At 38.9% G+C, this 27,473-nt stretch overlaps 2 protein-coding genes across 4 annotated transcripts in view; one reads left to right on the top strand and one right to left on the bottom strand.

The window, feature by feature from the left end:
- Positions 1–4,297: 4,297 nt before the first annotated feature.
- arpc5b (actin related protein 2/3 complex, subunit 5B) lies at positions 4,298–6,601 on the top strand. Its single transcript, XM_015016982.1, has 4 exons — positions 4,298–4,581; positions 5,124–5,196; positions 5,537–5,713; positions 6,204–6,601. Exons 1-4 carry the CDS (start codon positions 4,442–4,444, stop codon positions 6,264–6,266), a joined length of 453 nt encoding a protein of 150 aa, XP_014872468.1. The 5' UTR covers positions 4,298–4,441; the 3' UTR covers positions 6,267–6,601.
- Positions 6,602–6,615: 14 nt separating this feature from the next.
- Positions 6,616–27,473, bottom strand: part of hmcn1 (hemicentin 1) — a 92,189-nt gene continuing 71,331 nt past the window's right edge. Inside the window, exons 71-107 of one of the 3 annotated variants that reach the window (XM_015016978.1) lie at positions 26,803–26,939; positions 26,463–26,604; positions 26,197–26,341; positions 25,971–26,098; positions 25,735–25,891; positions 24,178–24,299; positions 23,909–24,073; positions 23,634–23,741; positions 22,928–23,065; positions 22,065–22,199; positions 21,625–21,894; positions 20,545–20,735; positions 20,189–20,402; positions 19,951–20,085; positions 19,229–19,419; positions 18,415–18,496; positions 18,035–18,304; positions 17,710–17,880; positions 17,456–17,626; positions 17,192–17,362; positions 16,619–16,789; positions 16,361–16,531; positions 16,098–16,268; positions 15,765–15,911; positions 15,524–15,661; positions 15,316–15,437; positions 14,368–14,605; positions 13,640–13,702; positions 13,404–13,523; positions 13,171–13,305; positions 12,977–13,090; positions 12,204–12,329; positions 11,980–12,108; positions 10,176–10,541; positions 9,912–10,031; positions 9,640–9,766; positions 6,616–9,522 (exon numbers count right to left, since the gene is read on the bottom strand). In XM_015016978.1, the coding sequence (XP_014872464.1) occupies positions 9,156–9,522; positions 9,640–9,766; positions 9,912–10,031; positions 10,176–10,541; positions 11,980–12,108; positions 12,204–12,329; positions 12,977–13,090; positions 13,171–13,305; positions 13,404–13,523; positions 13,640–13,702; positions 14,368–14,605; positions 15,316–15,437; positions 15,524–15,661; positions 15,765–15,911; positions 16,098–16,268; positions 16,361–16,531; positions 16,619–16,789; positions 17,192–17,362; positions 17,456–17,626; positions 17,710–17,880; positions 18,035–18,304; positions 18,415–18,496; positions 19,229–19,419; positions 19,951–20,085; positions 20,189–20,402; positions 20,545–20,735; positions 21,625–21,894; positions 22,065–22,199; positions 22,928–23,065; positions 23,634–23,741; positions 23,909–24,073; positions 24,178–24,299; positions 25,735–25,891; positions 25,971–26,098; positions 26,197–26,341; positions 26,463–26,604; positions 26,803–26,939 (6,068 nt within the window). In that variant the 3' untranslated portion in view covers positions 6,616–9,155. The remainder of the gene's footprint in view (positions 9,523–9,639; positions 9,767–9,911; positions 10,032–10,175; positions 10,542–11,979; positions 12,109–12,203; positions 12,330–12,976; positions 13,091–13,170; positions 13,306–13,403; positions 13,524–13,639; positions 13,703–14,367; positions 14,606–15,315; positions 15,438–15,523; positions 15,662–15,764; positions 15,912–16,097; positions 16,269–16,360; positions 16,532–16,618; positions 16,790–17,191; positions 17,363–17,455; positions 17,627–17,709; positions 17,881–18,034; positions 18,305–18,414; positions 18,497–19,228; positions 19,420–19,950; positions 20,086–20,188; positions 20,403–20,544; positions 20,736–21,624; positions 21,895–22,064; positions 22,200–22,927; positions 23,066–23,633; positions 23,742–23,908; positions 24,074–24,177; positions 24,300–25,734; positions 25,892–25,970; positions 26,099–26,196; positions 26,342–26,462; positions 26,605–26,802; positions 26,940–27,473) is intronic. The other 2 variants (XM_015016979.1, XM_015016980.1) reach the window with 2 other exon arrangements.

The following is a 27,473-nucleotide window of genomic DNA, read 5'->3' as shown; positions in this document are numbered from 1 at the left end:
TTTTCCTGTTTAAACAAAATATATGGAAGAAGATCATGACCACTAAAAAAGTCAGAATTCTGAGGAAAAGAGTCATAATTATTATTTTTTTAGTGGCTCAGTTACAATATACATCCACAAAGATGTGTGTTATAACTGTGGAAAAACAGCTAGGGTTAGCAAATCACATCAGTCTGAGAAAACCTGTCCGCTCTTCAGTGTCAGCTCTAAGATGACTGAGGAGTTTCTTGCATGTTTAACTCGCTTCAAGTCGTCCCAGAGGATCACTATGAGATTAAGTTATTTCCATGTTGTAATCCATAGTGGTTTAACTGGTATGTTTTAAATCACTGTCATGTTGCAGAGTCCAGTCCAGGGTTTGCATGAGTATCATATACAAATCTAAAAACCATGACCCTTTCACCTCCTTAATCACAATTCAGTCTCTTATTTCCCCTTGAATTCTGTATTTATCCCAAACATTTCCACTGTTTTCTTGTCCAAATAATTCAATTTATTTCCAGAAGTCTTTGTCTGCATTTTCCGTGGAAAACTACCATGAAAGTTTGCCACAGAGAAGACATGACTGTAAAGCTAATCATATAAGCAATGGCAAAAGCTTGCTGTGGACCCTTTGATGACAATTTTGTTTTTTTGTATGAGTTAGCATCTTGCAGTCTGACTTTAGGGGGAACTTGCTTAGATCGCTAAACCTTGTTTTAAAAATCCTCCACTTTTTATAGTGAATGACTGTTTTTTCCCCCCAGATTTTATTTACATCTTTTACCAGTCTCATTAGCTTCTACACTCTTTTTTCTGAAGGTCGTACACAAGTGCTTGAGCTCTCTTCAAAAGTCAAACATAAACTAGATCGAACGTCCGTAGAGTCCTGGTCACTGTTAGGAATTTTAGGGACTGCTTCCTTCAAAATGTTTCCGCTTCCTTTTAGTAAAGAAATGCATCACTTGTGAAAAATCCCCAGTGTGAAGAAGTTATCTGTTCCAGGAAAAGAGCTGGATTTGTTTCCTTCAAGATTGTCATCAGCGCACAGCGACCTTCACAATTATGCTCACCCTTTGTAAAGATAAGCCCCAAAACAAATGGGTTTCTATGACCTCTTGTCCACTGTCTTTGATTTTTTTGGCATTACTATCATTCCATAGTGTTCTGACAGAAAGGACAGAGAGAAGGGGAGGACAAGTAGCAAATGTCCTGGGGATTGAACCTGGGTTAGCAGCATGGAGGACTGTACCATCTGGGTAAACACTGATTAAAGGGATCTTTTAAAAAAAACAAACATAAAAAGTCTGATTCTGAGTCTGGAAGCAAAAGATAAAGACAAACAAATCTTTTTCACAGTATTTCTTTTTACTGTGCTTTGAAAAAGTATTCCCAAACCTTGAATATTTTTTTTAAGGATTTTGTCACATCTCTACAAAAATTAGATATAATGTAAATTTTACTGGGAAATTTTATTTGAAATTTATAAGATAGACAGAACACAGTATTATTACACGACCTATTCATTAATGAAACTCATTGCAACCAGTTTCCCTGAGAGCAAAACTGACAGAAAAGAACCAACAGGCAGAGCAGCGAGCGCATTAATCATCATGAATTCTTTTTGAATGAGAGGCAAGAAGGCATTCACATTTACATTTTTTATTTTTTACCTGCATGCAAAACTATGTTTGAGAAAAAAATTCCTAACATGGTACGGTACTGAAAGGATCATGCTGTGGGAACAGGAAACAGGTCAGAGTCAATTGGGTGACAGACGGAACTAAATATGGACAATTGTTTAAAAAAAATGAGATTGTGAAAGACTTGAGATCTTCCAGCAGTACAACAGCAATCTAAACCAAAGCATTTAGCGTTATATTGACCTAGTCAAAGTTGAGGCATAAATTCAATTGATAATTCTGTTAGGACCTTCCAGGATGTTCTGCATTAAATATGACAAAGCAAAGAAGTATGAGTGAAGAAATATATATAAAAAAAACTGGTTTCAGTAAAGAGACACTTAAATTTCAGTCTGATTTTAAACACCAGCAGATTCACTTGTGATTACCGAATAAAGAGAGCCACCCACAGTCTCACCCAAAGCAGGGCCTGCTCCAACGCAGCACCCATGAAATCATTACATTCCCCAATTAAGACATTATTCAGAGGGAATATTCCCCTCGTGTAAGAGTACTAATTATGTGATTAGGGTTGATTGCATCATCTCAGCATGAGCCCGAGTGCCGACACGGAAGCACCTGTTGCCCTCAGATCTGCTCTGGCATCAAAAACTGTCAGATTTCTAAAGACGGTTTCAGGTTGCTAATCAGTTCAGGGTGGTCTTAATACAGATAATTGGGCTACAGGGGAAAATTCATCTTAATGATATCATTATTCCTTTATTTGATTTGCACGCTCACCAGAAGGCCACATGTGAGAATGCATCCTCACCTTCTGATCTTCTGAGTCACACCACAGGCAGGTTGGGACATTGCATAAAGACCGCAGTGAGGACACTCACGACCAATGCATGAAAAGTGGTTATGTGTGAGCTGGTGTGATTGCGGCAGGGAGTGGAGGAAAGAAAGGTGGTTGTGCGTGACTGTCACTCAAGTGTTAGGACTGCAAGAATGATTGATTGGTGAGTATGTGGAGAATGAAACTGTCCTGTGTCTCTGTTCAAGCTTTACTGTCAACTTTGCTCCTGTCCAGAAAGTCTAGTGAGCAACGCTTCTCGTACTTGTGCGTGTTAACTGGAAAGGGCATCAGTCAGTGTTATCATTTCTCCTCCTGATTCAAAGGGCCAGCAGTCTAGACAGGAGCGATAGAGAATTAAAATTCCACTTCCAACATATACACACACGCACGCACACACACACAGACACACACTCGCACACATACGATCAAAGAAAAGGTGTGTCCCTCTTTTATTCGCTTCCCAGAAGAAGCGATTTTTTTTCTTGGTAACAATTTTGTGCCAGTAAGCTATTTTCCCTAGAAACGTCACAAAATCCCATAATATTTGAAGCAGATGTTTTTCTCTTCTCCATTTAATTTTAAGTAACAGTTACTTGTGAGAGTGAGAGTCTTATGGGAGCACGCAGAGTTTGAATCACTTCTGCAAAAGCATGTGATGATGTGAATCAGAAAAACCCTGAGATCATGTTTCTGGCGGTGGTCTGCACAGTCGGGTTGATCCAGTTGCTAAAAACTTCCATTGACTGAACAGTAGTGGTCAGAAGACACACTGGCTAAACACACAGGCAAAGATAAACAAATTTCATCACTGCCCAGTCTTCCATCTGGATGCTATTACACTGAACACTCTGCTACTCTCAGGAGAAATATATGAGATCAGTGAGACTCACTCACTGATCTCAGTTTATTAGCATTATAAATCAAAGGCACGAAAAAGTCAATGCTGTGCCAAATTAAGCTCCTTTTTGTTGCTTAAGAAAATATATTGGTAGATTAGTAAATTGTTTTCTGCGTTTGGTACAAAGCAGTTGAGATGCAAAGCTACAAAGTCAAATTAAAGCTAGAGAAGGAAAACTGGCGTGACATTTTATAGATAGATAGATAGATAGATAGATAGATAGATAGATAGATAGATAGATAGATAGATAGATAGATAGATAGATAGATAGATAGATAGAAGAAACCACAATGGCAAACAACATGATTATATATAAAAGCAAAAGTCACTGAAAAGCACCTGGTAGTAATTAGCACAAGATATGCTTCATGGTAACCACAGCACAAAATAAAGTCTTATAAAATTTATTTTTACTCTTATTTTTAAAGAATTGCTACTTTTGTCTGAGCATTTTTTGTGTGTGTAAACCACCCAATGGACAGAAAGTAAAGTTTACGTATATCTCACTATTAAAGAGGTTTTATTTTTATGCTTTATTTGAAAGTGAAATTAAGTGTTTGAAACAATATTAACTCATTCCTTTTGGTTTAGCACTGTAGTGAAAACAGTCTAAATTATTATAACAAAACCATATTAAGCTAAGAATATATAAGACATATAAGAAACGTGTCGTCAGTCACAAGGCTTTAGTTTATCGTCCTGAAACAAAAACTAAAGCCTTTCATACATATTAAGAATAATAAAGTATTGTCTTCTTGTATAATCGATGAGGCGTCAACATTGGTTGTTCAGTTATCCCTCTATTTATTAGGTTTGTGCGCCCTCTAGCGTCACGTGTATGAGCTCACACCCTCTCTACTTGTAGCGTCTTGCTTTGCCCGTTAGATGGCGGTAGTGAGTAAACAAAACAAACACGTCGCAAAAAGGAAGAGGAAGCAGCCAGGAAGCCGTCTGTCTTCCTGTCTCTGACAGCCGCGTCAAAGACAAAAAAAAAAAAAAAAAAAAAACTTAAAAAGGCTAAATTAAAGCTTAAAACCGTCTCCCTCGTCAGATTCAGAGTCGGACCTTTAAATAACACTAGCGATGTCGAAGAACACAGTGTCCGCCCGTTTCAGGCGAGTGGACGTGGATGAGTACGACGAGAACAAATTTGTGGACGAGGAGGACGGCGGAGAAAATCAGCTGGGTCCTGACGAGGCAGAGGTGGACTCCCTCATCAGACAATATCCTTTACATTATAAGCATGCAGGATTGGTACTTTGACGGTACATGAAGAATTTAAGCGAATAATTTATTTTTTTGTGTTTACTGATAGTTTTTTTTACGTGCACTTCCATAAGTTTCTGCTGCTGCCCGAATGATTGGCCTGCTAGCAAAACACCCATCACTGTCCAGACTTGCCTGACAGTCACATTCCAGGGATTGCTGCTCCAGGCTCCCTACACAGGTTCTTGCAAATTTCCCCTTGAAGTAATTTTTTTTCTTTGCCACATTACAAGTACAAACTTTAATGTATTTTGTGATAAGCCGACACAAACTAGCCCTAAAGTATGAAATGAAAACTGAAGAATCTTAAAAGTGTGGAATGCATTTGTTTTCATCCTCTCTGTGTCTATGCATTGTTGAAGCACTAGATGGAAGCCATATAGCTAAATAATTTCATTCTACAGGAGCCGAATATATATTTAGGGTACGTGTTTATAACCATCATTTTAAGGTAGTGCAAGTCCTTGCAGAGTGTGTGCATCCTTAACCTTCCGTTCACAGGGAATCTCATAGAGGCGTTACATGCAGTCCTGAAGAACCCACCAATCAATACAAAGAATCAGAACGTCAAGGTGACTTGTTTTAATCTTTAATTTATTTAAATAATGTTCTTATAAACTTTGTAACGTGACCACATTTAATCATAATGCATTTTACTCATACACTGACAGCAGATTGGTCACTTGAGTTTTAATTAGATGAGATGTATTATTTATTTTATTTTTTACTGCAATCATAAAATAGAAAATTTGAGTTGTAAGGAGAACTGTTTGCAAAATTATTAATGGCATACATAATTCCGGCTTCAGATTATAGTTGGTGTTGCTCAGGATTTATCATTTTAGCATTGTAATAGCATCTGAGTGAGTCTGTGGTAGCTGTGTTCTGTAAAGGTTCCTCTTTCCTGATCAGGATCGAGCTGAAGGTCTAGTGCTGAAGGTCCTGAGTGCCTTCAAGAGCAGCGACATCGAGAAAGCGGTGCAGTCGCTTGACAAGAACGGGGTAGACCTGCTGATGAAATACATCTACAAAGGCTTTGAGAGACCTTCAGAAAACAGCAGCGCCGTCCTGCTGCAGTGGCACGAAAAAGTAAGTATTCCCAAACTATTTTGTAGGTATAAATTGTTGTAAAAATTGTTTTCCTAAGAGAAATAGGATGTCTACCTATTCTTGAAAAGACTTCGGAACGGTTTTTCAAGTCTGGAAAGATGATAAAGATTAAGCTTCTTGTGTCATCAAACTTAAGACCATTTAAGTCGCAATTCTTTCACATTATTATGTGTGGCATCACATTTTAAAATAGTTTTATGTAATATTCACAGTTTCAGTTAAACCAAATTTAGTTTTAATCATCTGGAAGCCAAAATCATTATATGCTTATAGTCTGAAATGAAAGTATGTTTCACTTCTTATGTTCAGTTACTAACATAAATGTTATTTTTGATAATATCCAAATTTAATGGAACACATCCTTAAAATCATATCAACTGACTTGTCAATAAAGATTTTTTACTATTTGTCAAAGTGGAAAAATGTGCAAGATTTAATCCCATGATGTTAATTTGTGTTGTGTTTTCAGGCTCTGGCTGCAGGAGGCGTGGGCAGCATCGTCAGGGTACTAACGGCGAGGAAAACGGTCTAACAGCAGAGCGTAGAGGCACGTCACATCACTGACACGCTGCACTGTTCCTCTACCAGAAGGCATTGAAGCTGAAAGGAAAACCAGATTATTGTTCTTTTTACCCACTGAGATGCTGATTTACTTGAGGCAAAAATGTAGGACTTGAAATGTGGGTCAGAGTGGGTTTGAAAGCTGATTTTCTTTTTTTCCTTCTTTTTCAGTCATCACAGCCTAAAGTCCTCACAGGGTGCTAAAAATACCTTCCTTCTACATCTATGTGCTGATTCCTTTCCACCAGTGATGCCCAACTCTGAGATCAGTGTTCATAAAAAGCGGGGTACCTCTGCATTTTAGCAGAAACGCTGGTGGAATTTCAATAATCAATAGTCAAACCTTTTCTGTTCGTATTTGTTTTGCGTTATGTTGTTTTGGCTTCACGTCTGAGTGAATAAATGCAGTAAACCCTCTGAGAATAACACTCGAGCCGTGGGCGTCTGCAGAAAAGCACAGTTACAGATGGCGGGTGATAATATGAGCCACGGGGGTCGGCATTCACCCTGAGGGGCTGCTGGGGGAGGATTAATACCCATGATGCATCTCATGGTAATCCCACTTTGCAGTTTTCTCACATCCATTTGCTCCCCTCTGCTGCTGAACAGGTCATTATGTGGCTAAACGGTAATGTTTACAGGAAACTACGGCGCAATGAGAATATGTGTTTATATTTTAAGATTAATTTAACCTTAGAAAACAAAATCTGCATTCTTCTCAGTAATTTTCCTCATATCCCCACTAAATTGAAATAAAAAACAGTTTTCCACAGTTCGATATTAAAGCTTTTCTATTGCAGATTAGATTTTAGTTTTGCCGTATATCAAGAGGGGATTTAGTTGAGATGTTTATATTGTCTGCTTGATCCCATTTTAAAATTTAAAATCATACATTTCATACCCATCTTTTCTACACATTTTGTTTTGCCACAAATAAGTTTTTTTTTTGTATTAAGTTTCAAGTTAATTTCCTGCTTTACGTTTTTTTAAAACATCCTGTTGACTGTAGGTTCTTCAACAACCACAAAGTAACAGCAAGACTATTTAAAGTACATTTTATAAGATGTTTTGTCTGCCTTCTAGGGTAGATTGTCTGTTGCCAAATCCTTTGTTTTTCTTTCATTTGAATTAAGTAGCCTGTTTAGGTGGTTATTGGCTGAGCTTGTTTATCAGATGCAAGGTCTGTTGTGGTTCAACATGTTGAGAAAAGCATCCTCAGTGAGTAAACAGTGAAGTTTACTTATTTTGTCCAGTATTTTACTCTCTGGTTGCTATTTGAATATGGATTATGTTTTCATTTTGTAATCAATTCTGATGCATCCAAACATTAGATACAGTTTCTAATGCAGTAATAAGATTTAACATGAAGCCAGATGATTTCTTCTGCTTCATGTAGTTCTTCTGTGATGCTCTTCAAGCCTGGAGGTGAGAAGACAAGGAACAGAGCAAACCTACGTGCTAACTGCCTTACTCAAATGTTTCTTTTTTTTATGTTTGTGCTTTTTTTGGAACAAAAATAAAAAGTATGACTGCTGATCATATTTTCACCTTGATGTTTTTATTTTGGTTTATATAATTAGCCCACAGTTTCTGGTGGCTTAGAAAAACAATTGTCATATTTTTATGGGTTGCAAGTGGATCACACTCACCTAAAGGCAATTCAGATTGGCCCATTAATATTCTCACTTTAATGTCTAAACAGTCACATTTTTTAGATTGTCATTCATTAAGCAGAAAAGATTTTGCTTTTCAGTTACATTTTCAGACTTTCTTGTTGACACTAACAGATTTCTGCTCAAATGTTAATGTCCACATTTTTGCAGATGATCTGGTCAATGTTTACAAATGCAAAAAAAAAATGTCTGTTTCTAAGTCATCATGTTTGAGTTTTTATATCTTGTTTTTCACAAAAACTAAGTTGTTTTTAAACTTCTTCGAAGAAAAAGAGGAATTTGTGGAATTTGTTTCGGTATGTGGTGCTGATTTTGACACATCACAGGACTGTGGGGTGTTTAACACAAGCAGAAAAGCAGTGCAGAGGTGTGGTTGGTTTTTTTTCAATGTATTGAAAGGGTTGAAAGAATGTAATGATTTTTGTCCAAAATGTCCATATTTGTGCATCGTGACAATGTTTAAAATTTTAAATGCATCTAGTTTGTGTTGCTAGGTTGACTTCTACTACAGGCATGAGTATTTTATTTTTTCAGTGTAGTTTATAAATTTTTTATTACAAAAACTAATAAAATTAGGAGAGGTACTGCATCACAATTTGAGCTAAAGCATTATGTACAGGTTAAAATAAAATACATCCCGGTATTTCCTGGAAAGAAAAAAAAAATACTGTTGCTGATGGAGCAGTTTCCATGACAACAAAACAGATGAAAACTACCCGGAAACCTCCGATTTCCAACATGAGCACCACGTACCTCTACTAGTAAATGAAGTTCAGTTGTGTTGATGTTCAAGCACTTTCCAGTAAAGTAATATTAGGTAGTTGGAATTACACATTGACTATAAGGAAACTGACCTTATAAATACATTTGAATGATGTGAGAAAATGTGAAGTCAAAATATAAAAAACTAAAATAATTGATTCCTTACAGACTGGCAGAGCTTAGAGGAAAGGATCAGTTTTATCCCTGTTTCTCCAGTCTCTTTCATATTCCCATTACATCCATACATCGTCAGAACTGTAGCCGCTTACTGGCCTCGCACACACTTAACATCAGTCTTTCAGTCTTCATACTGCGGTGGCCAAAAGTCCAAACACCACATCATATCACTCTCACCACACTGTTGTTCTGCAAGCTGAAGGCGCATTTCAACCACACATCTTCACCTCGCGTCATTTAAAGTGCTCTCAGTAAGGGTAGGCAGAGACAGCGATGTATACGATGAAGGTCGTCTGGTACTCAATGGCGCCGTCCTCGCTGTAAGAGAGCGCTCGCACCTTCATGCGGTACGTGTGCGGCTCTCGCAGCGGCCGCGTGGTGAACAAAACGCCCTTCATGTTCTCGTCTCGGAGGGCGAAGGGCAAGGTGACGTCCTCGTCCACCACCAGGAAGGTGGTTCTGGGGTGCATCACGCCGTCCTGTGTGTAGGCCACCAACCTGATGAGATCCTGGTTGGCTGCGATGCCGAAAGGCAGAGACAGCAGCTTGTACTCCAGCGCATATGGACTCAGTGTGCACTCCAGGTCGTTCGGTGGGCAGTTCTTCAAACAGAACCTACAAGGTGAAAACCGTACATGCTTGATAAAATTAGCTTTGAATTTGCTGTGAGACAGATTTGACTTATTGATTGCCCATTGGGGCATTAATCAAGATCTGAATCTGACTGTCTACCCTGTGGCTGGGTCCCTCTGGTAGTTCGGAGGACAGGGTGTGTCGATGCACTGGTAGCTTCCTCTTGTGTTGAAGCACATCCGATTTACTCCACACTGGATGTTCTGCTCCAGGCACTCGTCTGTATCTGTAGATATAGCAAATGGTTCATCCCTGAGTGTAGAGGTTATCTCTCAATCCAATGTTTGTTCAGTAAAACATTCACAAACTTAAATCAATTGCAGAATCTTTGGGTCTCTGCAACCCGTAGGTTCAAGAGATTAGAGTTTCACCTTGACATGTTTTTCCATTAGCCATCAGGCGGTAACCAGCAGGACAGAGGCACCGGTGGCTCCCTGGTGTGTTCACACACTCATGCTGGCAGACGTCCCTCACTTCACACTCATTGATATCTATTGGTGCCACACAAAGAAACACAAAATACAGTTTTCTTCCCCGTTTGTAACAAATTTAAAGCATCAAGCAGCATTAAGTCTTTAAAGTTTTTCTGTTAACTCTTCTCCGTCATGTCAGCATTGCCCGTGCTACATAGTTACCTAAGCAGTGGCCAACCCTGGACTCAAAACCTTCCTTACAAGCAGGGAAACTCTGCCTTGAGCGGCGTTTGTGAGCCTCTCTCCGGTTACGGTTCATGTAGCGCCTATTTGTGGCGGTGAAGGAGTTGTAGCTGTGAGAAGCAAAGCTGTGGTACAGCCGCTGGTTGGGCGCCTGTTCGGGAGAGGACTGGGACGTGCGGTAGCCATACGAGTAACTTTCGTAGGTGGGTAGACGCTCCAGCCCAGCGCAGGACTTGCCATCTCCCAGCAGGTGGCGTCCTGGTGGGCAGGTGCACTTGAAACTACCAGGGGTGTTGATGCACTCATGGGCACAGGGCCGAGGGAGCCGCTCACACTCATTTATGTCTGCCCTCAGTGCAAAGGAAGACCAGCACCAGGAGAAGATGGGAAGGACAAAGTGACAGGAAGAAAAATAGGAGGGGAAAGAAAAGAAGAAAGATAATGCACAAGTGAAGAAACAACATATTAGGAGTAAAGAAAGATAAGGACAGAGAGGAGAAAATGGAATATATTATTAACCTCACTGCATTATAGAACATTTTCATGTTTACTGAGAAATGCATTGAGACTGTGCAAGGCATCGACAGGTAGGTTTCAAGGTTCGGTTAGCAATGTCAACACCCTTGAAGTTTTCCATTATACTACTCTGACACTACTAGACTAAAGGACTATTGCTCTTCTGAAAATAAAGCGGCCATGCTAGAAGTCTGTAGCAGTGTGTCTGTTAGGCAGAGTGCAGGCTAGCCAACTATGCTGAATAAAACTGATATTAGCTTTCAGTTTCTATATACGAAACTAGAAAAACATAGGGTTCACCCAGGGTTAATACAACACAGATAATATGGAACTGAATGCCAAAGCAAAACCAGAGCTGTGTCCAAATGCAAAGGTGACAGAGAGGACAGAATTAGAAGAAGGTGGAAAGAAGAAGAGGCATACAAAGAGCAGTGGTGCTGGTCTTTTCAGATTATTTTTACACTCATTATGTCTAATGAAGTGGTAAGAGTTGCCAAATCTCACAACAAAAACAGTCAACTTGATCTTTGTATAATAAGACCTGGCTGTATAATTAAGTGACATGAGCAAAACAAGGGCTAAGAGTTACACTTACAGATAAATCAACATTAAAGATAAAATAAATCTCCTTCTGATGCTCCATCCTGGGCATTTTTGTGCTTTAGCCATTCACAGCTTTTCATACAGATGACTGACATGTGGAGAGGAGGGTTAGGAAAGCATCCTAAAAGTACTGTGAGGAAAGATGAGAAACATGTGTTGAGGAAGTTTAAAAAGGAGCCAAAAAATAAAGCAAATGAAAACAACTGCAGTTCAAAACAAAAGCAAAATAAATACAAAAACGCTGAAAAATACTTCCACTTACAAGCAAAGTCATCAAGAAAACATAGCAGCTTTTCCTCCTTAAAATGAACTGATAATATGCAATGTTGTTCTGCAAAGCAAAGCAGTTGCTTTTTGTGAAGACTCAGTCAGCAGTTTTCATAGCAGCATCTGGTCACATATGCATGCAGCGGATGGGTATGGCGTAAGATGATTTTTAAAATTTTATTTTTAATTTAAATGAAAAGACCAACTTATAAAAAATTGCAGGCAGAAGCACAGGACCTTTAGCAAAGAGCAGGAAATGAGCAAACCTGACAAATATCCAGTTAAAATAGCTCGGCATTACGTTGCAGGTTTACCTTTCTTATATTTCTATATGCTTTAATTGTATAAATTTTCTTTATTTCTTAAGCTGGGAAGACAACACAAGATTTTTACGTACCAACACATGGGCGTCCCACTCCCTGAGATCTGAAACCACGTGGACACGTACAGTGGTAGCTGCCTCTGGTGTTCTCACAGATCTGGTTGAATCTGCACTGATGCGTCCCATCTCTGCACTCGTCGATGTCTAACAGCCAGAGACAAAGAAGGCATCATCTCTGTGTGCTTATTCATGTTTCCCCTTTAGCTGATGCCGTCTGTCCTGAGCTGCCAGTCACTCACCCACACATGAGCCGTTCCCACTTTTGGTCATTCCACTCGGACACAGATCGATGCAGGTGTAACCACCTCGCGTGTTTTTACACTGTTGATCCAAACGGCAAACCCTCTGCCTGCACTCGTTTATGTCTGAGACAACATAAGACAAAAAAAAAATGGCTTAGACATTAAAAATATATATTTTTTTCCCCATAAAAAAGATAAACAACTGCTTTATTACTCATTAAAATACTCCAAGACAACACAAGTTTACTTTTATTGCACCGGTCCTGCACAACATAGTTGAAAGTACATTACAGGAAAATACATTAACAGCCAAGAAATATATGAAAAACAAGAAATAAATTAAAGAAATAAGGGAAGACTTTAGACATCACATAAAAAGGAAAATATAAGGCGCAAATTGAAAATACACCAATAACTAAGATGATGAAAAATGGTTTGGCAACATAATCTTTGGCTTTCATTGGTAGGGTACAGTAAACATTTAGTTCAGATTTAAAGGCAACTCTTGAATACGTTCATGTTCAAGGCCATACAATATGAAATTTTAAAATCTATTATTTGAAGTGCAGAAAATTAAAAAACCTTCAGTAGTGACCTGCAATTTTTTATATGTCCTGTTATCACACATGTTGTTAAGATGTTATTAATAGATTCATTAATAGACTCTATGTGGATTGTAAACTTTAAACTAGAGTATGTGAAAACTGCAACTAACTTCATTGCATGTTTTTTAACTACTCTGAGTAATCTCTAAGTGCATTTTGACTCACCGATGCACCGTCTGTTCCTGAGCTGAAAGCCCGGTTCACAGGCACAACGATAACTTCCTATGGTGTTCATACACTGCTGATGACACGGCTGGGACTCCAAGCACTCGTCCACATCTGAGGATTATACAGTGAGTTCTAATAAAGACAGATCACACATTCAGCCAGGAAATAATTATCTGCATCTGTTGCTGTACCGGTGCAGCTGAGCCCATCAGCCGTTCTCCTGAAGCCACGGCCGCAGCGCATGACACATCTATAGGAACCAATGGTGTTTTCACAGTCTTGTCCGCCATGGCACATGTTTCCACCAAGGGAGCACTCGTCAATGTCTAAAACACAGACAAAGAGCAAATCAGGAGCATAGTAGGTTGTGAGGATGACAGTTAACTCCCAGAATCAATGCAAAGCCTGGCTGCACATTTCATACCTTGGCAGGTTTTGCCATCAGCTGATATGGTGAGGCCATGCGGACAAGAGCAGTAGTAGGTTCCCATGGTGTTGTGGCAGGTATGAGAACAGGGGTTCCCAACGTCACACTCATTTTCATCTGCACCACAAAGAACACAGAAATAAACTCCAACAATCAAATAGGCATATTTAAAGTGACATTAGTGACAGCTGGTATTGATGTTTTGTTTTGGCATGTGGTGGAATAGACTTCACCTGCACAGTACGGCCCAGCAGACACCAGAGTGAAGCCATGAGGACACTGGTTGCTGCGATCACCTGGAAAAAGACCAGTATGAAACCACTATAAAACCCAAACCTGAAGTAAGCCAGAGGTCTTGATGAAATTCCTTTGAATTAATATTTTTATCCACTTAAAAACACATTTCAAGAAGTCGGCACAATATTAAGTACCACAGAACATTGCTACTGTATTTGTGATTTATGTAATCTGTAAAAGTTAAATATAATTTTAAACTTAGGCAGAACTGAAAGTAAAGTTAATTGGAGATTTTTTAAATCAGAGTTTAACAAAAGTTAATATTGGAAGAAGTAGACCATCTACAATTACTGGTAGATAAAAATATAATAAACACCTATGAAAACCTATGTGTAACTTATTTGTGTATATGGTATTAAATATAAGTAATAAGTAATACAAATGACAGCTTCAAAAATGTTCTGCAAAATGTAACAAAACAAAAAATTCAATTTCTGGTAAGGAATAAGTTAGGAAACTCCCATATGTCTTCCTTCTTGAAATAGCTGCAATCAAACTTAGGTCTATTACATCACATGATTAAAACATTATAACTCAGTAATTGGACGGACGTTTAAAGTGCATTCAAAGCAACTACCACAGTGGCCGTCTGGCTTTTTCAAGTTTAACCTGAAAGCAGACTGCAATGTGTATCTTCAAAGGACCTTGCTTTGCTCATAACCACCTTTGGTTATACTGGCTTGGATGCTGTATTCCAACACTTCCTCCAGGGGGCGGTAGAGAGCGCTGATGGCCGTGGCATGGAGCGTTTCTACCAGGAAGGGCATCTTTCCTTTAGTACGATCATAGGAGATGGTGTGGTTCCAGGAGTAGGGCACACTTTCCTTGTCGACGGTGAACATGCGGGTGGACAGAGCGTACAGCTGACCGGGACCGGTCTGAATGTAATCCTCTGTGTAGTCCTAAACAAATACACAGCGTTATGTATGCAGCAGTTCACCAAAAAATATTCATTAATGCTTTCAAAATCATCTCCGATATTTAGATTTTCATCACATGTAAGACACACTTTACTCTCCTCGTTTTGTTTAAGATGTCAATGCAATGCAAGAAAAATAGCAGAAAAATAGCAAATGCAAGACAAAAAAGGATTTTAGGTTTAGTGGAAAACGACAGTGACAGGTAGAATACTTTAAGAGCAACAAAACAGAGTTTTTATATGACAAAATGTATTTCATCTCAGTGGTAAAATTCATCTTCTTCGTCCTTTGCTAAAAAACTGCAGCTGAAAAACACAAACAATGTTTTAAACTGTATTGACATCAACAAAATTGGAGTTTTGAATTAATTAATGAAAAAAACTTTCATATCAGACATGAAAAAAAATGTACACTGAATTTTGTTAACGAGCTACCAAAGCTGATAAGTAAATTGATGTTATGCTCAATAAGGTAATTTTCAACAACCACCAGTTTAAGATTATAACTATTCTCCTAATAGCTGCAAGAGCACATAAACTCAGTTTCTCATTTTAAAGTTGTTCCTGCAATGTAAAGGAGGAGGCAGATTTATTTAAAAACACAAAAAAGCTCTTTCAGAATTTTTGCAAACAAATTTTTCTTCATAATTTTCTCCTTAAAACAGTTGTCCTCAAACCTTGAATACCACTTGCCTTGATGTTTATGTCAGCATGTGAAGGCAGCTGCAGAATATGGCCGCTAACTACAATGTCCAGAAGCAAAGCTCCATCAGAGTCCAGGCCTCGAGCAACGTGGGTCATCCTCAGAATTTCACCTAGCAGAATCCAGTTGAACTAAACTTCAGTCACCCAATTAAATTTATTTTTAGTGTGTGTTTATTTGACCATGACCAAAACCTACCTGTAGCAAACTCCACCTGTGTCTCTCGCCTGAAGACACCGCCTGTCAAGGTGTAACCGTTAACAGCCTCTCCTATTTCCTGTGCAGTGGTCCAGTAGATGGGGTTCAGGATGGAGATGAGCTTCCTCATTGCAGGACCTTACAGTTAAATGTTATACATTCAGTTTTACAATCAAAGTTTAATGGAACTATGTACCGTTGAGTGAAAATATACAAATAAAGTTGTGTATTCAAGGCTGACCTAAAGTTCTTGGTACATTTGAAATAGTGGCTTTGATGGTTTTGCTGCCCGAGTTGCTGTCAGTGATTGTGGCATTTAGGAAGGCGATGCCAAACTCAATGTCATTAATGTTTCCTATGATGCTTCCTCGAGTTTTATGAGGCCCACCTGACAAACAGAGAAAATGTTTATGACTGTGAATACAGAAACACAAGGAACTTCAACAAATCAATCACAATTAATGGCCAGACAACACATACATAACAAGTATGTGACAACCTATTTGCAACTTAACATCCATATTTTACAGAGATAAATATTATCACATATGCAAATTTTAGATCATGTCATTACCTGGGCATGCCTGATTGTTGCACCTTGATAGCTGAGTGGGGTCACCTGGACAAAGCCGGCCACCATTACTGGGAGGCGGGTTATTACAAAGTCGGACACGTGTCCTTTCTCCTCCGCCGCAGGAAGAGGAGCATCCTCCCCAGGTCTGCCATAAGCTCCAGTTACCATCCACTGCAATACATCACAAAAACAGAGGATTTTATAGCAGTCAAGTAATTGTTAATACATGAAACCAAGACTAAGACGGTGTGGTACTGACTCACCAGGACAGTCTGCAGTGCTACATTTCTGCATCTGTGAATCGGCTCCTGCACAAGCTCTCCCACCATGAGAAGGTCGAGGGTTGTCACAGGTCCTGTAGCGCCTCATCTGACCTCCGTTGCATGTCTTGCTGCAGCTGCCCCAGCTACTCCACTGTCCCCAGTTACCATTGACTGACAAACAGTGAAAATAGAGAAATAAGGCAGAGCGAAAAATCTGTTTTCTTTACAAGTGCTTTATTTTTATCATTCAAAACTCACTCGGACAGCGGTCGCTATTGCAGAAATCAGTGTGCACGTCATTTCCCTCACACTTTCTGCCACCATGCTGAGGGGCGGGGCTTGCACAGAGGCGTGCCCGCTGTCTGCTCCCACCGCCACAAGAAACACTGCAGGGCCCCCAACTCATCCATGATGACCACTTTCCATCCACTGGAGAGCACAAAAACAGAAATATTAGAGGTTCAGATTATTTATAGTGGCTGTAATGACTGTACAACCACTTTCCATCAACAGTCATGGTACATATACAGAATATTACATTTTTGAAGACTTATGTACAACTCCAATAAGTTTTAAAAATGTGAGTATGGGTAAAATAATCTATCAGTGGAACAAGGACTTAAAAAAAACAAAACAATAATAAGGAATTACTTACTTAAAACAAGTCCCTATATCTTGCTGAAAAGTTACTTGTAAGTCAGTTTTGTCTTATTTTAAATGTAAGATATATGCATTAGAAACTAGACCAAAAATACTTAGTAAGATTTTGCGTTTTTGTAGGGAAGGTCTGAGTTTACTTTAATCAATGTCTTTACTCCAACAGCCTCTTACCAGGACAGGGTTTCTCCTTGCAGACTTGTGATTGGGTGTCTGTGCCGTCACACTGTGGGCCGTCGAATGCTGGAGGAGGGTTGTTGCACAGTCGGATCCTGGATTGTACGCCCTTACCACAGGTCTCACTGCAGGGGCTCCATGACAGCCAAGAACCCCAGTTGCCCGTCACTAAGAACGCAAAACAAATTATGCTGAGTTGCAAGTGTTTCTCTAAGATATAAACTCATCTAGTTTAGATATTTTAACTGTAAGCCTTCTAACCTGGACATGGTCTGATACTGCACATTATAGCTTCCACTGCCTTCCCCACACATGGCCTGCCCCCGTGCTGAGCTGGTGGGTTACTGCAGCTCCGGACCCTCGTTTTGTTGCCCTGGCCACAGGTTTGTGAACATTCCTCCCAGGGAGACCACTGAGACCAGTTGCCATCCACTTTGCAAACAACAAAAGTTTGGTTTTAGAATTTGTATTTGCACACAGACCAGAGCATTTTTCAAATATTATTAATAAAGCACCTGGACATGGTTTCCCCTGACAGCTGCGTGTTTCTGCGTCTGATCCTGCACAGTGGCGGCCTCCGTTAGCGGGTAACGGATTGTTACACCGCCTGACTCTTTTCTGGGTACCGGCACCACAGGACACACTGCAGATGCCCCACTCAGTCCACTCAGAATATCCACCATGAACTGCAAAATAAATCACATGCACACATTCATTTGTAATTTTCTGATTTACAAACTCAGAAACTAAAGAAACTAAAGTTAACAGTTTTTCATAATCGTATAGTATTTAAACGTTTTCACCAAGTATAAATAAGTGGAATAATAATCGTCATCTTACCGCGGACAGTGAGAGCGACACTGACCACCACTGATCCGAGTAAGTTCCTGGCCACGCATTCGTATTCAGACGTGTCCTCCTTTTGGGCACTGGTGATCCGGAGGGAGCCATTCGACAGGGTAGAGAAGCGGTCGTTTGCCAGCAGGGGGCGTGCATGTTGGGTCCACTCTATCGTGGGTCCTGGCTCACCCTCTGCTTTACAGCTAAGAACCACAGTGGTACCTGCATCCACAACTGTTCCGACTGGCTCCAAAGTTATAACTGGTGCTCCTGATTGGAGAGGACACGTCTGTTAGATTAACTCTACCAGTAACTCTTCTTTTTCTTCACAAATTAAATGTTTTTACAGCTAAACTGGAGTGAAAAAGCCAAAAGCTTACTCTGAAGTGTAAGGGTGACGCTTCTTTCCACAACCCCAGCATCATTTGTTGCTACACACATGTAGCTGCCCGCGTCTTCACTCTGTCAAATACATTTTAAAGATGCATCAAATGCATCTTTTCATGCTACAACAATAAACGCCAATGTGTTGTATTCTTAAGTGAAAATACAACACAAAGTAGTGCAAAATCTAAAACATTTTTTTCACATTTTTTACCAATAAAAGTCTGAAAAATGTGCCATGCATTTTTAGTCAGCTCCCTACTCAAGAGTTTGTGTGGCCATCTTTTACTGCAAAATTACAAACAGAAAAAAAAGCAGTTAAGAAAATTGACTCAATTAAGTGTGCACATCTGGAAGTAAGCATGTTTGTTGTTTCTCAGTTAGGCCACACATTTTCCATTTTCTAATTTTTGAAATATGATCAGTCAGCAGTGTTCCAGGAGCTCTTACAACTTGGGATATTGTTTTGCAACCTAACCCTCCTTAAAGATTCTCTTCCTTGGTATTAATGATGCATTTTGTTCAATAATGAATCTCTGACCAGCTGCATCATTCTGGACTCTAAAAACTGACTAGATTACATATGAAGGCATTTGGTTGTCTTGGATTTTATTTAGGGGATCTGAATGCAAATGCGTGCAAAACTTTTTTTATACAAAAAGGAAAAGTTGATAAACCACGTATCCCTTTCAGTCAGATTTTGATCTATTTTGTACATTACAATAAAACAGATTAATATATGTCCTTTTAAATTAGAAAAATGCAAAGAAGTTTTGCAAAGCTAAATTTTTTACACGTGTCATTTCCTACCACTGTGCCGTAGATGGCCAGGGAGCCGTTATCCAGCTGACGGATTCGGTTGTTGATCTGGATGTTTATGCCATTTTTGCTCCACTGGATAGTTGGCAGCGGGTCGCCTCGAACCTCACAGTTCAGAACAGCATTACCACCAAGAGGTTCAATTTGGCTGGCGTGAAGGTCCCCATCGATTATTGGAGGCTCTGGAGAATACATTCAGATACATTTGCTAGAATTTATTAGACGATAAAACTAAAAGACGCACATTTTAGGAGAGTTAATGTGTGCTTCATGCAATATAAAAATAGACACGACTGTTAAAGGGAATACATAAATTTTTATCAATATTTGTCATTGTGATTAGACCACAAATATGATTTTTTCACCATTTTCCATAACTATTAAATGATCCATTCATAAAAATCTATTAATTCTCCCATTGTAGAAGTGTGCTATTTTTCTTGGTAGTAAAAATTAAGCCTAGTATCAAAATAAGTTTTCTTTAACTATAAAACTAAACTATCTTTTTCAAAGAATCTAGAAGGTATTGTTGCTTCACACACATGTTGGGGCGAAAATGTCTCCTTGGGTTGCAATGTTGTTGTTTTTGGATTACCCCAAAACTGGATTTTAACTTCAGCCTCCACAAGCTCCTAATCTGGATTCTTTACTTACAACCTTTAACAGAACTCAGAACAATCCCTTTATGAATGTTTCATAAGAGTTTGGTTTACCTTTAACATAGACGAATCCCAGGGACTTGATAGTCCCCACTGTGTTTTCAGCTACACATGTGTAGGTACCAGTGTCTTCTTTACTTACTCTCTCTATCACAAGCTCACTGTGACCATTCACATGATTATAATGGACTAAAGCAGTGGGACAAGCACAAAAAAAAAAACACATTTAAAGGTGTTACAAAGAAACATCTAAAAGAATGACAATACCAACCAATTTTGTAATAAATCGTACCTGGGATATTTTTGTTGTTCATGATCCATTTAATGGTGGGTGTTGGGATTCCACTGACACCACAGGTCAGCACGAGTCGCTCTCCTTTGTTGAGAGAAACATCTGTGAGCAGTTTGGTGAAGGAGGGGTGAGAATGAACCGACAGCGTCACCGTCCTGCTGTCCTCCCCGACTGAATTCATTGCGACACAAGTATAACTGCCGGCATCTTCAGGCTGGTATATTATTATTAAAAAAAACCAACAAAAAAAAACCACAACATTCTTGTTAACCCACAAAAATGAACAAGAACTTGTGTGAAGAAATGAGTAGAAACACAAACATTTCCAGTTAAGCCTGGTCTGTGTGTTTTCATACCTGCGTGCTGTCAATAATCAGCTCCCCGGATGGCAGGATGGTGAACTCCCCTCGGCTTTCGCTGAGAGGATTCCCGTCTTTTTTCCAGGACAGTTCGGGTTGTGGGATGCCCTCCGCCACACACATCAGCTGAGCCTGACTTTTTTCCACAACAACCACCTCCTGTTTTCCACCACTGATAGAAGGAGGAACTATAACATAAAAAAATAAAATAAATAAAAAAATAAATAATAATAATAATAATAATAATAATAAAGGACAGGAATGTATTTCCTTCCAAAAGTGTCAGAACCTTCAGTATATAACAGTAAATAAATTGATTTACAATTTTGGAATTTCTTTGGACATCCCTATAATAATATTGAGTGGAGATGAACTGATACCCCAGTTTTCTGACTGATCTATAAAGTTTTAATCTGCCAGTTCTGGAAGTCAGCCAAGCATGTCATAGAAAGTATACTGTATGGGCTTCTACTACCTTCTTTTTAAACACCATTGATGACAAAAGTCCAAGAGTCCTTCAGCAACTCTGTAAAACTTTTAAGGAAGGCCTTCATTTCACCACCCTACCATTTAGGTCAGATTGGTGGATTTTGAATGCTGCTTAAACAGCTAAATTTACCACAGAAGATTTTAATCGGGAGATTATGTGATATGCAGAAATCTGCCTCAGTACCACATGGCAACCCAACTCACGTTACTGTTAGGTCAAACAGCCAATTTCTATTTTTTCTTCCACAAACTTAATTTCGTTGTCCAGAAATACAAATAACTTGAATACAATGTGCATAGTTATGAGAGCTTGTATCTCATTAGGTTATCAGTAAGTTATCTAGTTGGATGTGAAAGCTCTTATGGTGCATTCATTGATTAGAAAGAAATTGGGATTTTTGATTTCCCGACCAGCCATTCGATTGTTAATGCCAATCAAAATAAATAACATCAATGATTTTTCATCGGATCTCTACATGACATTACTATTTTCTCTAAAAATCCAGCTAGGAATCAGATCTAAAACATAAAAGCACCACAAAGTTGTTTTTTTTATCTCTGAATAATAACTTTAAGTTTCCAACTTACTCTGTACAGTAAGTGTCAAATCCAAGCTGTCAGTGCCGGCAGGATTGGCAGCAGTGCAGGTGTATCTTCCAGCATCGCTCTGCTGAACGAAGGTGATCTGGAGGGATCCTGAGCTGAGCAGCCGCTGGTGTCCGGAGTCACTCAGCAGCTGCCCGTCTTTGTGCCATGTGATGGAGGGCGGAGGCGATCCTGCAGCTTCGCAATGAAGAGTCACAGAGGAGTCCAAAAGTGCAAGTAACTCCTGAGTCTCTGAACGGATCACTGGAGTAACTGCAAACAGAAAGTTCATTTACTCAGACATTAGAAAGTGTGATCAGAAAACTAATGGTATAACAGTGTCTTGATTGATTAAAGATATAACGTGTTCAAATATAGAGTAAGTCTGCTAGAGATTTGTGTGAGAAAAGTGAAAATTAGCTGATTTAATCGACATCACCCACCTTGCACTCTGACTTTGGTCTTGCCCAGTGCAGTGCCTGCAGGGTTTTGTGCTACACAAATGAAGGTCCCAGAGTCTGCGAGAGACGCCTTGGAGATCTGGAGACTTCCATCAGGAAGTATTGTGTAACCTCCACCTAAAGCAAAACAAGAGATTTATGGCTGTGCTTAATGTGGAGTAGAGGAGAAAATGCAGGTTTTGACAAAAGAAAATCTGCCAGGCATTTGCATTCAGTGTACTCCAATACTCGTGAATAAAATCAAATTCCTGTTTGGGAAGCAACATCAACTTGTGTGTAACTTATTGTCATAATAAATCCAGGTGTTCTGCGAAGGTCTCAAAAGGTTTGCCAGAGAACAATAGTGAGTAAAAGAGAGAGGAACACACCAGTAAGGTCAGGGGATAAAATTACAGAGAAGTTTAAAGCAGAACTATATTGCGAGCTTTAAACCTGTCATGGAAAACAGTTCAGTCCATCATCAAATAAAGGAGACTGTGTTTCACAATTGCAAAATTGCCAATAAATGTCTGCCTAGTGAAAACTTAGAGTCCAGCCAGGGAGAGCTTTAATTAAAGAAGAGGACAGGTGAGCCATGGGAACTTTGGAGGAGCTGCAGGGATTGACAGCTCAGATGGGAGAATCTGATGACTGATGAATCTGATCAGTTATTAGTTGTGCAGTCCAGTAATCAGGGCATCATTGAGTATTGTCATGAAAAATGACAGAAAAACAGAAAGAAAGGATGAAAACGTATACAACTTCTCAATAAAAACATTATAGTTTATGGTAGTACTGCAACAAAATGTGGAAATATCTCCAGGGGTATTAATATTTTTGCATGGGACTACAGAAGAAGTGGTTACCAGTGGCGGGTATGTTGATGCCCTCCTTCTGCCAGGTGATGGAGGGTCTGGGTGAGCCTGTGGCTCTGCAGGGCAAAGTAACGGTGCTGTTGTAGATCACATCCAGTGTGGCAGGATGGGACTGGATCACCGGCAGTTCTGAAGAGACGAACGGAGAAAAGACAACGGTGCTACTCATCATCTTTCAAACTCTACAGTAAAAGTGCTTCGTAGTTTTAGAGTTTATATTTTAGGTGTAATTATGACTGCCTTGCGTCCAACTTAACTTAGAAATCAGTTAGAAATAAATCAGAAACAATAATAATAATAATAATAATAATAATAATAATAATAATAATAATAATAGGGTAGCAATAAAACACTTTGGCATTTAATTATACATTTCAGAGTTTTCTCCTTCAAAATAAGGTTTCTGAAAAAGTTGTGCAAACGAATTTGCACAACTATAATATTAATATTATAGTTGTTATAATATATTTATCTAGATAAATATATTATAATATTATATTTGCAGTGTTGTTTGACTTCTCAATAAATCGATAGGCTTCATGGAGCCACTTAAAAATGTAGCTCATGAACGCATAATGTTGATTTCTTTCAAAAAAAATCCAACAGCTTATGACTTATTTGGCTGAAGAATTTGTACTTGTAGTGTGTATTAACTTCATTAATAAAGTACTTATAAAGCTCGTAATAGTCTGCATACCCTGCACTGTTAGCTGCACATGTCTGTGTGTGGAGCCAGCGATGTTTTTGGCCATGCAGGTGTAGCGTCCAGCGTGACTGAGCTGAGCAGCAGGGATCTGGACTTGACCTGAGGGACACAAACAAACCGATATGCTTCACATCAGTTACAAAAGTTCAGATGAATCATACCCAACAAGCTTTTAAAATGACAAAGAGCATAAATAATTTAGTGGACTAATATTGAAATATTTAGCTAACATTATAGAATATGTTTTGCATGAATAAAAGTTTAACCTGTTGGCAAAATGTTGTATCCTTCCCCTTTATTGAGAAGCTTCATGCCGCCTTTGCTCCAGTGGATTGCAGGTGCAGGCACCCCAGTTGCAGTACAAGCAATAACCACCGGGGACAGTCTTGTCACGACTATATCAGTGGGTTCATCTGCTATAGATGGAGGAACTAGGACAACAAATTTTTTTGTGGAATTAAAAAACATCTTGAGCTACAAAACTCAATAAAAATAATGACAAGAATGATGAAATCTAAACAATTGTTTTTCTCACCAATAACTGAAAGAGTAATTAATCTGGATTCCTCTCCAGCTTCATTAGAAACCACACATTTGTACTCTGCAGTGTCCTCCACTGTAGGAGCTATAATCACCAAGGAGCCTGATGATAGCAATCTAAAAAGTTATTAGGAGAAATAAATATTTTTAAGAAAATGCATGGTAAGAAGTTGTAATTAACTACAACCTGCTGTAAATAATAAATCTGTAAATAATAAATCCCCGCATGTGACTGAATGTAGTGCAAAGTGCTTTGGGGTCGTCTGGACTTAATACAGAGCTATACAATACAGGCCATTTACCATAAATGTATAACTACTTTGAAAACAAACTACAAAAAGGAGCTATGCTAAAGTAAAAATATTCACACACTCTTAACTTTGCCACATTTATTTTATTAGGATTTTATGTGAAAGAGCTAGAATTTGGAACATAATGTTGAAGTACAAGCAAAAGGATCCATATTTTTCTTTCTTTCTTTTTTTTTTTTTTTTACAAATAAAAATCAAAAGCCTCTTGGGGTATGACTGTTCCACCTTTTCACATCTAACAGAGGACATTTCTGAACACTCTTTCCTGCAAAAGAGCTCGAGATCAGTCGCGTTGGTTGGAAAGTAGCTTCAGGTCTGGAATTTGACTCGGCCAACAGTACACATAAAAATGATTTAACCTAAATTATTCCATTGTAGCTCAGAGTGTGTTTTAAGCCTTTGTCTCCAGCTGGAAGGCAAAGCGCTGTGCCAGGTTTAGGACTTGCAGCCTGCAACAGATGTGGTACTATTTGTAAATTTCATCAGACCAGAGCAGCTTCTTCTACATGTTTGCAGTGTTCCCTGGTGCATAAACTTTACTTTGGACATCTTGACCATAAACATCTCTGCCACTCTTCCATTAAGGCCAGGTTTGTTAAGTGCACAATCAAAAGCTGTCATGCTGTTGTTCAACCTGAGCTGTGCATCTTTGGAGCTTTTCCAAACTTTATGAGCCGCTTGGATACTTGTCTGATTAATACATTCTTTATGATGTCCTGTAAGTTTTGGTGGATGATTATGTTTTGTTTGTAAAACACTATATTCCTTTTTCATAAGATTCAATGAACAGCATATTTTGAAATTTACAAATCTTGTGGTTCTTTTATTGCTAACCTAATCCTGCTTTAAAGTACATGCAAGCAGACTCTGTTTATAAATTGGAAGCCTTCCAGGTGCAGTTGGTTGCTTTAATTTGTTTTTATTTAGAAATATCAGAGTACTACTCCCTTGTAGTGTATGCCTGAAACACACACTACAATTTTATTTACAAAATATGTAAAACAATGTACAATTTTACCTCAAAGCTACACGTTATTCTGTGTTGCAATGTGCACAACGAATCCACCAAAGCTTGTAGTCATATTCTGACAAAATGTGAAAAAGTTCAAGAGGTATGAATACTTTTGCAAAGAACAGTAAATCCCAAAACAACCTTTCACACAACATGCAAAGAGATACGTGGTTTAAAAAGGATTTATGTTTTATGAATGAGTAAAGAGTGGTAGGAAACCTGAATGGACCTGTACATGTTCTGATTCTGCTCAGTACTGATGGGTCGACCATTCTTCAGCCAGCTGACGGCGGGTTTGGGAATGCCGGTGGCCTCACAGGGTAAGGTGGTCTGAACGTTGACAATCACCGTCACATTGGTGCGACTGCTTGCGATAGAAGGAGGCACTACAAGATGAGAGGAAAGAAATAGTAGTGACTGCAGCTCTGCTTAACTTTGCTTTGTTCATGCATAACTATTGCTCACCATAAACCTGAAGATCAACTCTCTTGCGCTGTGTACCAGCCGGATTTGTTGCCATGCACAGGTAGCGCCCGGTATCTGTCACCTGAGCTGAGGGGATGTGTAAAGATCCATCCACTGCAAATGTATATCTGGATAAATATTAACAAATTAGACATTGATATGGACATTAAAATATTGTAATATTTTAATGTAATACAAGAAGACGGTTTAGGAGAACATGTTGTACCTGGGGTTATTTTCTGCTATTATTGCTCCATTTTTCCTCCAGGTGACTCGAGGCGGTGGCACTCCGCTAACCACACATTCAAGAGTCGCTGGCTTGCTGATGTGTCCCACCACCATCTGAGAGCCGTCCTTGATAGTTGGAGGTACTGATAGGATAGATGTTCATATTACTAAAATAGTTTGACTTTTCATAAGACAAAATGTCCAATTTTATTGCGATTTTGTTTTGTTTACTTCTTAATGTCTCAAACTATTGACTTTATTTACCGTTAACAGTCAGGTTAAACAGTCGAGTGGTCTTGCCCGCGATGTTACTCGCCACACAGGTGTACTGAGCTCTGTCCGAGAGAGCCGCCATGTTGATTTGTAAATAGCGTCCACTGGACAGAATACGAAGCCGTGGTGATTTCTACACGTGTGAAAGACATGAATACAAATGTAAGACAGAGTATGCATTGTATATTTGACATCAATACATAGTTTCTATTTCACTTGTATTAATATTACACATTTTTATGGGTATGCTGATACACTGTGCTTCTCTATTAAGGTACAAACTAACCAAGAAGAATTATGTTCTATTCTAGTAATGGTTTACGCTACTGACCTGGAGTGGTGTGCCATCCTTGAGCCAGGTCAAAGTTGGAGGTGGAACAGCATCAGACTTGCACTCCAGAGTTACCTGACCCTTCTGCAGCACTGACAGATGCTGAGTTGTGCTTTCTCCAGAAATGTTAGGGGGAACTGAGAGGAGCAACACCAACAAAAAAGGCCAGATGCTATTTATAAATACAATTTTAAGTCTTTCCTTTAAATATTGATAATAGTAGCCATGGCTTTCATCAAACAAAAGCAAGCAAATTTCTGTAAATCCTTTTGTTTTTGTTTTTTTTACAATATTTATTTACTGGTCAAGGCTGGTGGTAAACCACTGAACAATAGACCAAATTATAATAAGTTAATGTTACAAACTAATTTGATCATTTTTTAGTTGTGATGTTGATTGTAACACCAGCGCCTGTTAAACATTTACAAGAGTCGTGTTGATATGACAAGAAATTAGCTTTGTATACTACGGAATGGAGTAATAATCACATTAATCTGAATTGTCATTAAACATGTTTCCATTAACGTTATTACAATTATAATAAAAGCAGTTCCAGTTGTAGTTGAGGAGACCCAGTACTAACACACTCGATGTAAAACAGCTGAAACACTGGGTGCCTTTAAATCTCAACTTAAAACCCACCTGTTTGGAGTTGATAATGGCTAAATTAG

The sequence above is a fragment of the Poecilia latipinna genome, unplaced genomic scaffold, assembly GCF_001443285.1.
Source record: "Poecilia latipinna isolate Pla-1442-1.1 unplaced genomic scaffold, P_latipinna-1.0 Scaffold2087, whole genome shotgun sequence".
Taxonomy (NCBI): domain Eukaryota; kingdom Metazoa; phylum Chordata; class Actinopteri; order Cyprinodontiformes; family Poeciliidae; genus Poecilia; species Poecilia latipinna.
Note: the sequence above shows the minus strand (reverse complement) of the source record. Positions and strands in the feature narration are given on the sequence as shown.